Genomic DNA, 15,279 nt, shown 5'->3' with positions numbered 1-15,279 from the left:
GTGATTTGGCCTCAGGTATTACTGTTTAAAGTTCTTTCTTCTTTGTGACCCAAACACTTGCCCTTAACCAGCTCTACTTGAGCTCAAGTCCAGCTCACTTGGACTGAGCTGTTAGACATTCATCCCTGATTCATTCATTGAACAAATAATTACTGAGTGCCTGTCATGTGCCAGCCCTGGGTACAGTGGTGACCAAAACCTGTGTCTTGGCTGGGAGCAGTGGTTCTCACCTGTAATCCCAAACCTTTGGGAGGCTGAGGCAGGTGGATCGCTTGAGTCCAGGAGTTTGAGACCAGCCTGGCCAACATGGTGAAACCCCATCTCTACTGAAAATACAAAAATTAGCTGGGCATGGTGGTGAGCGCCTTGTAGTCCTAGCTACTTAGGAGGCTGAGGTGGGAGGATTACTTGAGCCCAGGAGGTGGATGTTACATTGAGCCAAGATCACACCACTGTACTCTAGTCAGGGGAACAGAGTGAGACCCTGTCTCCAAAAAACCCCACAAAACCCTGTCTTCATGAAACTTACCTTCTAGAAATCTACACAGTAACCCTCATCCTCAAGTGCAGGTGTACATCTGACTGGTAGCCACCCTGCCTGTCACTTGGCTTCTCTTCATCTCCCTTCCTCCCACTCTGGCTAAGTTGATCTCTCAATCTCTACTTTCCCATCAGGCTGCTCATGGCCTGTCCCCAGCTCGCTTCAGCCTGCCTCTCTAACTTCACTCCCCAGTCCTCTCCTGTGAGAACTTTCAGCTTCTCTTCTTCCACATCTGGTCACTGCCCTTGCTCAGGCCCTTACTGGAATCCCCTTCCTCCTGTTTATCACACGGGTTGAACTGTACTTCATTAGGGTCCTCTCAGCTGCCCAACAAGTGTTTGGGCCAGAAACAAGAAAGAACTTTACCCTCCTCTGAATGCAGACTGTCTTGCTGTGCACCACTGGGCTAGACTGCACCACACAGTGCACACTGGTTTTTTTTCTTTCTTTTTTTTTTAAGACAGTCTCGCTCTGTCACCCAGGCTGGGGTATAATGGTGCAATCTCACTGCAACCTTTGCCTCCAGGTTCAAGCAGTTTTTGTGCCTCAGCCTCCCGAGTAGCTGGGATTACAGGCATGTACCACCATGCCCAACTAATGTTTGTATCTTTAATAGAAATGGGATTTCGCCATGTAGGCTAGGCTAGTCTCAAACTCCTGGCCTCAGGTGATCTGCCTGCCTTGGCCTCCCAAAGTGTTGGGATTACAGGCATGAGCCACTGTGCCTGGCCCACAGTACACACTCTTGTTGCCTTTTTTAACTGTTCATTTTATTCACATCCAGGTAGAAGCCTGGTTTTTCAGGTTTATGGAATTTTTTCCCCTTCCAGATTTTCCATGGGATGGCTGGCTCTTGAAAAACTAACTTGCACATGTATGTACATACACAAACACACACATAGAAAGGTAAATAAGAGGACTAGAGGCCTTAAAGGCCCCTGGCTGTTCAGCAGTGAGGGGCATGGGACATTGCCAGTTACCTGTGGTGGTGACCTGTCTTATCTCTTGTCACAGATTTGGAGTCACCCAGTTGGTCTGCCTGAGCCTGTCTGTTCACTTGTATTTGTAGCAGAACAGCTCCAGGCACAGATGACCTGGATTGTCCATTCTTCTGTGACTTGAATCTCATACACCAGAGGCCTATATCCATTTCACTTAAGAGTTTAGACCAGATTCTTTCCTTTACTCAGTACGTAATAAAATACTTGTGTATAGGGAGTGCTTAACAAGCATTGGTTGAATGACCTAGTTTAGTTCTAGGACCTTCTGGGAGAGGTAACCTGAGTCTTCCTCAGGTTACCTGTGTTGTTCAGACAGGCAAGGGGCCATTCAGAAAAGATGTGGGAACGAGGCCTTGAGTATTATTGTAGGGATTAAACAAGGGGAGGATGAAGGTATGTTCTTTTTTTTTTTTTTGAGATGGAGTCTCGTTCCGTCACCCAGGCTGGAGTGCAGTGGCTGGATCTCGGCTCACTGCAAGCTCCGCCTCCCGGGCTCCCGCCATTCTCCTGCCTCAGCCTCCCGAGTAGCTGGGACTACAGGCGCCACCACCTCGCCCGGCTAGTGTTTTTGTATTTTTTTTAAGTAGAGACGGGGTTTCACCGTGTTAGCCAGGATGGTCTCGATCTCCTGACCTCATGATCCACCCGTCTCAGCCTCCCAAAGTGCTGGGATTACAGGCTTGAGCCACTGCGCCCGGCCAAGGTATGTTCTTATCCCCAGTACTCTTGGCCTGTGGCGGTTTTCTTTCAGGCTTGCTGACATGGACCAAGGAACTGAAGATTTCACTTGGCAATACGCCATTCTCTGAATATAATTAGTCTCATTTGAAATTTAGTAACTGAACATATACTGTATTAATTAACAATACTGGTCAGGCATGTTGGCTTATGCCTGTAATCCCAGCATTTTCGGAGGCCAAGGCAGGAGGATCACTCAAAACCAGGAGTTTGAGACTAACCTGGGCAACAAAGCAAGACCCTGTCTCTACAAAAAAAAAAAAAGTCAGGCATGGTGTTGCGGCATACACCTGTAGTCCCTGCTACTCAGGAGGCTGAGGTAGGGGGTATGGCTTGAGCCCAGGAGGTCGAGGCTGTGGTGAACCAAGATCTCGCCACTCCAGCCTGAGTGTCAGAGACCCTGTCTCTAAAAAAAAAAAAAAAAGAAAAAAAGGCTTGTTTCTTGGAGTAGCCCAAGGAATGCCCTACATTTGAGTCAACTCTGGAAGTGGAGAAGAAAGAAACATAATGTAATTGGTGAACAATGGTAAAACTAACACGTGTGATGCCTTTTAATTGCCTTTTCTTCTTGGATTATTGCTTTAATTAGCATGATGAAATTCCAAGTGTTATATCAAGTTAAGAGCAAAGCATACATAGAAGAATGAGAACATACTAGTACAAGAGAAGGTGATGCAGAGGGATTAATACTAGGTCCGGAGTCAGGAAATCCATCTTGGGGTCTTAGCACTATCATTGCTCATCTGTGGTTTCCCATTTTTCTAATCTGCAAAATCATGGCAGGACCAGGGTGGATGTTTCCAGTGATCTCATCTAGTTACAAAATTCTCTACTGTTTGGTGCTCAGTAAAATAGCAGAGTAGCATCATGTAAACAGCATAGCTATTGGAATCAGACCTTGGTTTAGGTCCCCTCTCATTTGTTTAATAGCTGAATGACCTTCAGCTGCCACAAAGATTACATAACTAATCTGGTTCTCACTTTTCTTACCTGAAACATGGAACTAATAATATACCTCATAAGCTTCTGAGAATCAAAAGTTAATGCTTCTAAGTTCTTTTTTATTTTAAGTTTTTTAGAGATTGGGTCTTGCCGTAACACCCAGGCTTGGAGTGCAGTGGTGTGATCTCAGCTCACTGCAGCCTCTACCGCCAGGTCTCAAGTGGTCCTCCCACCTCATCCTCCCGAATAGCTGGGACCACAGGCACACACCACCATGTGCCGCTAATTTTGCTTATTTTTTGTAGAGATAAGGTCTCACTGTGTTGCCCAGGCTGGTCTTGAACACCTGGGCTTAAGTAGGTGTATATGTTTATACACCTACTATGTACCCACAAAAATTAATGGGGTACATGAGATTTTGATATGGCCATACATGTATAGTAATCACATCAGGGTAAATGGGGTATTCATTACCACAAGCATTTATCCTTTCTTTGTGTTATAGACAATCCAATTATACTTTTATTTTTAAATGTAATAAATTATTGCTGACTATAGTCACCCTGTTTTGCTGTCAAATACTAGATCTTTTCTTTTTTTGAGACGGTTTCACTCTTGTCACCGAGGCTGGAGTGCACTGCCTCCCAGGTCCAAGCGATTCTCCTGCCTCAGCCTCTCAAGTAGCTGGGATTCCAGGCACCAGCCACCACGCCCAGCTAAGTTTTGTCTTTTTAGTAGAGACTGGGTTTCGCCATGTTGGATAGGGTGGTCTCAAATTCCTGACCTCAGATGATCCACCTGCCTTGGTCTCCCAAAGTGCTGTGATTACAGGTGTGAGCCACCACGCCCAGCCTCAAATACTAGATTGTATTCATTCTATCTAACTATATTTGTGTACTCATTAACCATTCCCACTCCGCTCCCCCCACTGCCACTACCCTTCCCAGCCTCTGGTATTCATCATTCTACTGTTGGTTTCCATGAATTCAGTGGAGTTAATTTTTAGCTTCCACAAATAAGTGAGAACCTGCAGAGTTTGTCTTTCTAATGCTTGTAAGTTCTTAGTACAGGTCTTGGCCTATTGTAAACAATATTTTCACCTGAGCATCTTCCTTCCCTGTTTAGGAAATAACTTGAATCCTTATAACAGCTCTGAGCTAGACGTAGCAAGTGATATTGACCCCATTTTACACATGAAAGAAGCCAAGCCTAGACTGGGCACGGTGACTCACACCTGTAATCCCAGTGCTTTGGGATGCCGAGGTGGGAGGATAGCTTGAGGCCAGAAGTTTGAGACCAGCCTAGGCACCATAGCAAGACTCCTGTCTCTACAAAACAAAAATAAAAATTAACTGAGGCTGGGCACAGTGGCTCACGCCTGTAATCCCAGCACTTTGGGAGGCCAAGGCAGGTAGATCACGAAGTCAAGAGTTCAAGACCAGGACCCGGCGTGGTGACTCACGCCTGTAATCCCAGCACTTTGGGAGGCCGAGGCAGGTGGATCATGAGGTCAGGAGATCGAGACCATCCTGGCTAGCATGGTGAAACCCTGTCTCCACTAAAAATACAAAAAATTAGCTGGGCGTGGTAGCGGGCGCCTGTAGTCGCAGCTGCTCAGGAGGCTGAGGCAGGAGAATGGCGTGAACTCAGGAGGTGGAGCTTGCAGTGAGCTGAGATGGCGCCACTGCACTCCAGCCTGGGCGACAGAGTGAGACTCCATCTCAAAAAAAAAAAAAAAAAAGGTTTGAGACCAGCCTAGTCAATATGGCAAAACCCCATCTCTACTAAAAATACAAAAATTAGCCGAGTATGGTGGCATGTGCCTGTAGTCCCAGCTATTTGGGAGGCTTAGGCAGGAGAGTTGCTTGAACCTGGAAAGTGGAGGTTGCAGTGAGCTGAGATTGCCCCCTTGTACTCCAGCCTGGGCGACGGAGCAAGACTCCATCTCAAAAAAAAATTAGTTGGGCATGGTGGCACATACTTGTAGTCCTAGCTACATGAGAGGCTGAGGTGGGAAGATCACTTGGAGTTTGAGGCTGCAGTGAGCTGTGATAGTACCAGTGTACTCCAGCCTGCCTGACAGAGCAAGACCATTTCTAAAAAATAAAAATAAAAAACAAAAAACCAAGCCCAGATTTCACAGCATCTCAGGGGTACTGTTTCCTACTTGTAATCTGGTAACTCCTTTCTTTTCTTTTTCCCCTCGGTGGCTCTGATCCCTGGACGTGCCCTCTCTGAGAGCTCTCCACGGGTCTTCTCTTACTCCTTCAGAAAAGGATCCCCAGCTACTCCAAAGCCTGGCTGTTTTTGGAGGTTCTCTGGTCTTCCTCCCATTAGTGTGTAGAGAAAGAACCTCTGGTTCTTTCTCCTGGTGTGCTGCTGGGCCTGCCTTCTCAGGCTCCTTTGGAGCTTCATACTCCTTACTAGACTGTTTCGAGTTGTGCAGAGTCCCAGACCATAGCGAAATTGGGACACGGTCTCTGTCCCTTACTCCAAGAACTTCACCCAGCCTTTTTCTTTTCTTGTAGTGGAGGGGTGATCAGCAGTCACAGAGGATTTTGTTAGGGGTTTAAAAATACCCTTTTTGCTTCTAACAGGTTCCAAATAATAATAATAAGATAAATATCCTGGCTGCTCCACTGACTCATTATGTGGCCAGGGATTCATTTTCTGTGCCTGTTTTTCAGAGTTGTTTGTGAGAACCATATTTTTTTTTTTTTTTTTTTTTTTTTTGAGGCGAAGTCTCGCTCTGTCGCCCGGGCTGGAGTGCAGTGGCCGGATCTCAGCTCACTGCAAGCTCCGCCTTCCGGATTTACGCCATTCTCCTGCCTCAGCCTCCCGCGTAGCTGGGACTACAGGCGCCTGCCACCTCGCCCGGCTAGTTTTTTTGTATTTTTAGTAGAGACGAGGTTTCACCCTGTTAGCCAGGATGGTCTCGATCTCCTGACCTCGTGATCCGCCTATCTCGGCCTCCCAAAGTGCTGGGATTACAGGCTTGAGCTACCGTGCCCAGCCAAGAACCATATTTTTAAAAAAGAGAAATGCTTTGGGAGGCTGATGTGGGACGATTGCTTGAGCTCAGGAGTTTGAGACCAGACTGGGCAACATAGTGAGACCCCCGTCTCTACAAAATTTAAAAAAAGTCTGGGTGTGATGGCTCGTGTCTGTAATCCCAACACTTTGGGAGGCTGAGGCAGAAGGATTGCTTGAGGCTAGAAGTTCCAGACCAGCCTGGGCAACATAGCAAGACACTACCTCTACAGAAGATTAGCTGAGTATGGTAGCATGTGCCTGTAGTTCCGGCTGCTTGGAAGGCTGAGGCAGGAGGATTACTTGGACCCAGGAGTTTGAGACTACAGTGAGCTATGGTTCCAGTACCACTGTAACTCCAGCCTGGGCAACAGAACGAGACCTTGTCTCAAATAAAATAAAAAATAAAATAAAATAAAATAAAAAATATAATTTAAATAGAAATGGATTGGTCTAATATGGAAAGAACATGGGCTCTGGAGCCCAAATGCCTGGGTTTCACTCATATCCCCATCAGTTATTAGCGCAGTGACCTTGGTGAATACCCTAACTCTTTGCCTCAGTTTCCTCATTTCCTCATCTATAAAGTGGTGATGATAATAGTGTCTACCTCTTAGGGTTGTTGAAAGGACAGAGTGATTACTAGGCACTTAGCACAGTGCCTGACTTATGGTAGCTTCTCAGTAAGCATCTGCTGCTGATCTTACAGGAGGACCAAGATGAGACTGAGATAGAATGTGGCCTCTAGGCATGATTTGCTAGGCGTGGGAGCAGCATCTTTGTGTCACCGTTGTGTGAGCAGCAGGGTCAGATGTTTCTAGTGGTATCACGGGAAGCCTTGTTTCTAGGACATAGGAGTCTCATGTCCATCTGATTCCTTTGGCCTCTGTCCCACGAGACCTCTGAGCTACACTTTTACTCATTATCTCTAACCTAAAAGGGTGGGCAAAACCTCTTACTGCAAGGGGGTTAACCACAGAACATTCTCTCATATAGTCAAGTTTTACCTCATAGCTTAGGCCACATTTAAAAAATTAGTTAATTATTTTTGAGACAGTGTCACACTCTGTCACCCAGGCTGGAGTGCAGTGGCACAATCGTGGTTCACTGCAACCTTGAACTCCTGGTGCCAAGCAGTCCTCTCACCTCAGCCTCCCAACTGACCAAGAGTATAGGTGCACACCACCACATCTGGCTAATTTTTGTGCTTTTTTTTTTTTTTTTTTTGAGACGGAGTCTCGCTCTGTCGCCCAGGCTGGAGTGCAGTGGCCGGACCTCAGCTCACTGCAAGCTCCGCCTCCCGGGTTTACGCCATTCTCCTGCCTCAGCCTCCCGAGTAGCTGGGACTACAGGCGCCCGCCACCTCGCCCGGCTATTTTTTTGTATTTTTTTTTAGTAGAGACGGGGTTTCACCGTGTTAGCCAGGATGGTCTCGATCTCCTGACCTCGTGATCTGCCCATCTCGGCCTCCCAAAGTGCTGGGATTACAGGCTTGAGCCACCGCGCCCGGCCAATTTTTGTGCTTTTTGTAGAAATGGGGTTTCACCATGTTGCCCAGGCTGGTCTTGAACTCCTGGGCTCAAATGATCTGCCCACTTTGGCCTCCCAAAGTGCTGGGATTACAGGCATGAGCCACTGTGCCTGGCCTATTTTTATTTTTTAATACAGACAGGGTCTCACTCTGACACCCCAGCTGAAGTGAGGTGGTGCCATCATAGCTCACTGTAGCTTCAAACTCCTGAGCTTAAGCAGTCCTGCCTCAGCCTCCCAACTAGCTGAGACCACAGGCATGCACCACCACTCCTGGCTAATTTTTGAAGTTTTTTCATAGAGATGGGGGTCTCGCCATATTGCCCAGGCTGGTCTGGAACTCCTAGCCTCAAGTGATTCACCCCAGCCTACCAAAGTGCTGGGGTTACAGACATGAGCCATCATGCCCAACCCAAGGCCACTTTTAATAGTTGTGTTTTTGTTGTTGTTGTTGTCATTGTTTTTGAGGGAGTGAGTGGAGAGGGGGTTGAGTTGGATAGAGCAGAGTGAGGATTATTAAATGCCTGTCAGCTCCCTAAAGTTCTTGGTAAATCCTTATGCTTGTGCATAGTTGCAAATTTCTAGGGGGATTTATTTCATGGCTTTTATCATATTCTCAAAGGACCCACAAAAGGCTAAAAACCGCTGACAGGGGAAAGTGGTGTTCAGATACCATTTAGCTCTTTAGCAACTCTTAAGACATTTGCTTTTCAAATTTCAAACATATAGAAAAGTTGGAAGAATAATGTAGCGCTCGCCCAAATTCTCACTATCTAGTTTTTTGGTTTGGTTTTGTTTTGTTTTTAGAGACGGGATTTACTCCATGTTGACCAGGCTGGACTTGAACTGCTAGGCTCAAGTGATCCTCCTGCCTCAGCCTCTGGAGTAGCTGAGACTACAGGTGTGCGCTGCACCTGGCTGATTCATTTTTTAATTTTTGTAGAGATGGGATTTATTGTTATGTTGCCCAGTCTGGCCTTGAACTCCTGGGGTCAAGTGATCCTCTGACCTCGGCCTCCCAAAGTGCTGGAATTACAGGTGTGAACCACTGCACCTAGCAGGTTACCTAGTTTTTTGTTTTTTGTTTTGAAACAGTCTTGCTCTATTGTCCAGGCTGGAGTGCAGGGGCGTGATCTCGGCTCACTGCAAGCTCCGCCTCCCGGGTTCACGCCATCCTCCTGCCTCAGCCTCCTGAGTAGCTGGGACTACAGGTGCACGTTGCCATGCCCGGCTAATTTTTTGTATTTTTAGTAGAGACGGAGTTTCACCATGTTAGCCAGGATGGTCTCGATCTTGTGACCTTGTGATCTGCCTGCCTTGGCCTCCCAAAGTGCTGGGATTACAGGACTGAGCCACACTGCGCCTGGCTTTTTTTTTTTTTTTCTTTTTAAGATGGAGTCTTGCTCTGTGGCCAAGGCTGGAGTGCAGTGGTGCAATCTCAGCTCACTGCAACCTCCCCGTCCTGAGTTCAAGCTATTCTCCTGTCTCAGCCTCCCGAGTAGCTGGGATTACAGGTACCCACCACCACACCTGGCTAATTTTTGAATTTTTAGTAGAGATGGGTTTCATCATGTTGGTCAGGCTGGTCTCGAACTCCTGACCTCAAGTGATCCACCCACCTTGGCCTCCCAAAGTGCTGGGATTACAGGCATAAGCCACTGTCCCCAGCTACCTAGTTTTGATAGATGTATTTCACCATATTTGTGTTCTCTCCAGATAGATAAATAGATAGAGATCCCACAAGCCCTTTGAAAGTAAGTTTTGGACGTCACTTTTCCTGGACACATCTCAGCACGTTTTTCCTAAGAGTGAGGACATTCTCCTACACAATCACAATATTATTATCATACCTAAGAAAATCTACCATAACTTTCCCCTATCTTTTATGACTTTTCTCTGTTTGCAGACTCAGATCCAGTTGGGGTTCTCATATTGCATTTAGTTGTGTTCTGTCCCTTTAATCACTTATTTATTTATTTATTTGGAAATAGGCTGGAGTGTGCACACAGCTCACCACAGCCTCAACCTCCCAGGCTGATTCTCCCACCTCACCCTCTTGAGTAGTTGGGACTACTCAAGAGTAGTGATACCTAGCTAATTTTTTTTTTTTTTTTTAAATTTGTAGAGATGGGGTCTCATAATGTTGTCCAGGCTGCTCTTGAACTCCTGGGCTCAGCAATCCTCCCACCTCAGCCACCCAAAGTGCTGGGGTTACAGGCTTGAGCCACCATGTCCAACCTGTTTAATCATTTTTAATCTAGAATAGCCCACTGCTCAACCCCCTCCTTTTAAATGACATTAATTTTTTGAAGAGTGGTTCATTGTTGCCCCATTTTCTTCATTTTTCTGAGTGTTTCCTTTTCGTGTTCATCTGTCCTCTGCATTTCCTGTAAAAGCAATAATTTGCTGAGTATACAACACATCTGATAAGGCCCCTACCATTCCTTAATGCTTATTGTTTGAGGTTGGGGTCACTGGCATGACCCTGCTGTCAGCACACAGTATGATGGAGGCATGTTTGGAATGTGAGCGGAACAGCAGCTAATATTCAAGGAAGTGACATTTCAGCTGAATCTTAGTAGAGAAGGTAGGGACACTGTAGATAAGCATTGATACCTGAGAGCAGTAATTCCCAAGTACTGTTGGCTGGTTGTCCCTGGGAGGTGCCAGAGGATAATCCTTGAAGGTTGTGGGGAGCAGGTTGTTTATTTTTGTTTATTTTTGTAGAGACAGGTCTTGCTCTTTTGCCCAGGCTGATCTCCAATTTCTGGCCTCAAGTGATTCTCCCACCTCAGCCACCCAAAGTGTTGGAATTACACGCTTGAGCCACCTCACCCGGCCAGGAACAGGTTGTGCAGGGTCGTAAACTCTGTGCCAAGATTAGATTTGGTCCTAGAGGCTTTGGGAAGCTACTGCACACATTCTTTTTAGATTATACGTTATTTCCTGTCATATCACTGTCCTGAGATAAGCATGTTTTGGTCTATCTTCTCCCTAGGGGTGTATGTGTGTTTCTGAAATAAAGCTAGAAGTGACCTCAGAGTTGTGTTAGAAATAACAATTCTGGCCACTTGGTAAGGGACGGATTTTAAGGGGTAGATTGTCCAGGACAGAGGTGGAGAGAGAAAAGAACTTACGGACACAGGGACTTTCAGGAGCTGAAACCAACAGGAGAACCAGGGTTACACTCAGAGGTTTGGGAAAGGGTTGCGTGGTGCTATAATGAGCTCAGCTGTCACCTCCCTGCCATCTGTTCCTCTTCTCCCTTTGCTCACCAGGCAGATAGGAGCTGTCACACAGGCTTCCTGGTTCCCATGTGGCTGATTCCTTAGCCATGGTTCCTGGATCCTGGGAAGGGACCCCAGGAAAGATGGGTGGCCACACACATGGTGTGAGTGAGTGTGTTCCCAGACAGAGCAGGCTGCCTCATCTCAGCCTTTCCCAGCCATCTCTCTCTCCACCTTGCAAACCTTGGTCATGGCCTTAAGGAGCCCTGTGAGGTGGGTATCAGTGCTCTTAGTGTTTGTGGCGTGAGTGGATCTGGCCCCTCCAGATTGCTAGCCAAGACACCAGCAGCAAGTACTGCAACAGGGGCAGTTGTAGTTGCCTTAGTCTGGTGATCTGAGTTGAACAGGGGCCCTTTAGGCTGAGCCTGTGCTTCCAGGTGGGTGTGTATGCTCATTGTCCAAGACAGTCTGCTCTGGAGGTGGTGAGTGCCACTGTGGACAGGCACTCTAGTGCTCTCTCTGATGTGGGTAGTGACCTCTCCTTCTCACCTTCTCCCACCTGGGCCATTCTCCTCACATAGCCGCAGGTCTTTCCTCACAGATGAGGACACTGCAGATCACATATTTCTATGCTATCCTTTCCCAGGCCAGGAGGATGGGTTGGTGAGAGAGGCTTTCTGTTCCTCCTCTTGTTTGGTGCCTCTTGCCTGCACTTGCTCTGAGCTTAAGGTTATGGTTGTGACCCCAAAACACAGCAGGGCCCAATCTTCTAGGGAGGCTTGAGCTTGTGACCCTTTCTGGAATCCTTACTAGGACCCCATTTCAGTCAGCTGAGTTCCTTGGCTTCCTGACCTGGCAGACTCCTGGACTTTGTAGAGAGGCTGCATCATTAGGAGGACCTGCCAGAGTGCTGGTGCAGGGTCAAGGCTCTCATGGTCAGCATTTTGGTGCTGCCTATTCATAAAGTCAAGTTCCTGGTGGTCCAGGAGACACGCTTATGGTTGTAGATCTGCAGTTAATCCTGAGCCCTGGTTGGTGCTTGCCCAGGACTCAAGAGGGCGAGGCAGGGGTTTTCTCTGTCACTGGCTTATGTTCTTCTCTCTCTCTAGTTTGTCCTGAAGAATTATGGAGAGAACCCAGAAGCCTACAATGAAGAACTGAAGAAGCTGGAGTTGCTCAGACAGGTAGGAGGGGAGTATTGTTTTTTTATGCATGGGTAGACAGGATTGGTTTGATAGGGAGATAAAGAAACTGCCTAGGCCGGGCGCAGTGGCTCAACGCCTGTAATCCCAGCACTTTGGGAGGCTGAGGTGGGCAGATCATTTGAGGTCAGGAGTTTGAGACCAGCCTGACAAACATGGTGAAACCCCATCTCTACTAAAAATACAAAAATTAGGCGGATGTGGTGTCATGTGCCTGTAGTTCCAGCTATTCAGGAGGCTGAAGCAGGATAATTGCTTGAACCCAGGGGGTGGAGGTTGTAGTGAGCTGAGATCGTGCCACTGCACTCCAGCCTGGGTAACAGCGGGAGACTCCATCTCAAAAACAACAAAAAAAGAAACCGCCCAGCCCATTTCTAGCTTTTGATGTAAAGTGAAAGACAGCTGGACGTGGTGACTCACGCCTATGATGCCAGCACTTTGGGAGGCCAAGGCAGCAGGATCGGTCCCTCCTGGAGTTCAGGCCCAGGAGTTTGAGACCAAACTCAACATAGTGAGATCCTGTCTCTACAGGAAAAAAAAAAAAAAATTAGCCAGGCATGATGGTGCACACCTGTGTCCCCAGCTACTCAGGAGGCTGAGGAGGGAAGATCACTTGAGCCCAGGAGGTTGGGACTGCAGTGAGCCAACCATGTTCATACCACTGTACTCCAGCCTGACTGACAGAGTGAGATCCTGACTGTTTAGAAAACAAAACAAAACAAAAAAAGTGAAAGATGAGTGACTCTTCCTTTCACTTAAACACTTAAGAGACCATTGTAAGGTTATTAATTGGCCTAATTTCCATATTATTGTGTCTCAAGGAATAGGGAGGCCTGAGGAGAGGGAGAGAGACAGGAAAAGGCCAGCCAGTGAAGGAGCGATAACACACAGGACATTTATAAGTCTGCTGTCTTCTATGGGTGCAGTTCATGGCACCAAAAACAATTACAATAGTAACATCAAAGATCACCGATCACAAATCACTATAACAGATATACAATAGAAGACAGTTTGAAATATTGTGAGAATTACTAAAATATGACACAGAGTCATAAAATGAGTGCAGCTGCTGGAAAAATGGAGCCGACAGGCCTGTGTGATGCAGAGTTGTCACAAACCTTCAGTCTGTAAAAAACACAGCACCTGCTAAGTGCAATAAAATGAGGTATGCTGTATTTTTCCCTGATTATTGTATGTACTATTGGATAACAACATGTTTTCCCTTATATTTTTGTTAGAAGTCTGAGAGTCTGCACTGGCATGGCTGAGCTTGAGTACCAGTGATGTAGATACATGCCATAGAAATCAGTAGCTGTTAGTGTTTTCTTATCTGTCATGAACCACATACCAATCCTTGCAGTAACCCAGCAGTATTAGCAACTATTTTCAGTATACTACCCATCAGTAAATTTTTGGATATATTTTCATTTAGTCTCGTGGGTGAAGATACTTTCTTTTTTTGAGACCTAGTCTCACTCTGTCACCCAGGCTGGAGTGCAGTGGCGCGATCTCAGCTCACTGCAACCTCCACCTCCCAAATTCAAGCGATTCTTCTGCCTCAGCCTCCTGAGTAGCTGGGACTATAGGTGCCTACCACCGTGCCCGGCTAATTTTTTGTATTTTTAGTAGAGACAGGGTTTCAACTTGTTGGCCAGACTGGTCTCGACCTCCTGACCTCAGGTAATCCACCTGCCTCAGCTTCCCAAAGTGCTGGGATTACAGGCTTGAGCCACCGCGCCCGGCCGTTTTTGTGTTTTTGATTGTTGTAGGCTACCCCTGTGCCAAGAATCAGCCTGAAATGTAAACTTAAAGTTTTATTTTATTTTATTTTATTTTTCCTGAGACAGGGTCTCGTTCTGTCATCCGGGCTGGAGTGCAGTGGCACAATCACGGCTCACTGCAGCTTCCATCTCCCCAGTTCAAGCCATCCTCCCACCTCAGTCCCCAGGTAGCTGGGACTACAGGTGCACACCACCGCATCTAGCTACTTTTTAAATTTTTTGTAGAGGTGGGGTTCCCCTCTGTTGCCCAGGCTGGTCTCAAACTCCTGGGCTCAAGTGATCTTCTGGCCCCAGCCTCCCAAAGTGTTGGGATTAAAGGCGTGAGCTGCGGCACCCGGCCTTGTAAACTTAAGGTCTTCACAGGTTTTTTTTGAGCCTGTACCATTCCCTGCACATGCACAGTGACTTTCTCATTTCCCCTATATATGTGGTTGCTTTTGAACATCTTACTCTTCAGTGTCTGCCTCCCAAAGGAGGAAAAAGACAAAAATGAAGAAGGGAAAAGATGCCAGGCCTTTAGATCCCTTGGAAGTTACTTCAGCTAGGGGTGGAGAAGCTTACAGCCATGGAGGGAGGTGCAGTAGTGGAGGAGCTGCCTCTTTCTCTCTACCTCTGTGATCAGAAGCAGCAGTCAGCAAGATCTCCTGTATTTGGAGTACAGAGTCCTTTTTGTCCATGCTGGCTCCCACAAGCTGCTCCTGGAACTGGTGCACAGCTATGTCCCAGGTGCTGGGGGTGGGGGATGGGTGACTGCTACTATGGTAGGGGCTGAAATTGACCAAAATTGATGGCAATAAACTGCACTGTCAAAGCCTTCCCCTAGAAGTTGCAAGCCTTCAACAGACTCCAGAGTTAAGTCAGATTCTGCCAGTGCAGCTTGTCTTGGTGGGGAGACAGATTTCTGATGCTTCTTATGCTGCCTTCTCAGAACCCTCCTCATAAATTGAATCTTTAAAAAGGGTTTATTTGAACAAAGTTTGAAAACCAATGAGATAATCTTAGCCTCTAGGACCACCATCATTTTGCACACACAGGCATACACTATACACAAGGACGCAACACACCCTAGAAGGAGCGTTACCACCAATCTCCAAAGCGTCCTCTGAGACATATCCTCCAAAGCATAAGGCAGGCAACCTGCACAGAGCAACGGGCTGGGTAGAGCAGCCCCTGAGAGAGCTGTGAGCCAGCAGCTTTCAGACCTGTGCTTTTCCAGCGCAAAAAAGGCTCACACAAGGCCATCTGGGGTAGCCACTTCCCCTTCCTGGGACTTGGTTTAATTTATCC

At 47.0% G+C, this 15,279-nt stretch overlaps 1 protein-coding gene across 2 annotated transcripts in view; it reads left to right on the top strand.

The window, feature by feature from the left end:
• Window positions 1–15,279, top strand: part of PTPN23 (protein tyrosine phosphatase, non-receptor type 23) — a 33,364-nt gene that overhangs the window by 4,758 nt on the left and 13,327 nt on the right. For both annotated transcript variants that reach the window (XM_011939207.1, XM_011939206.1), the window contains exon 2: window positions 12,119–12,193. Coding sequence is in view for 1 of the 2 variants with exons in the window: in XM_011939206.1 (XP_011794596.1) it covers window positions 12,119–12,193 (75 nt within the window). In the remaining variant the exon portion in view is untranslated. The remainder of the gene's footprint in view (window positions 1–12,118; window positions 12,194–15,279) is intronic.

Source organism: Colobus angolensis, unplaced genomic scaffold (assembly GCF_000951035.1).
Source record: "Colobus angolensis palliatus isolate OR3802 unplaced genomic scaffold, Cang.pa_1.0 Scaffold18, whole genome shotgun sequence".
Taxonomy (NCBI): domain Eukaryota; kingdom Metazoa; phylum Chordata; class Mammalia; order Primates; family Cercopithecidae; genus Colobus; species Colobus angolensis.
The sequence above is the reverse complement of the archived record's forward strand: the minus strand, read 5'-3'. Positions and strand labels throughout refer to the sequence as shown.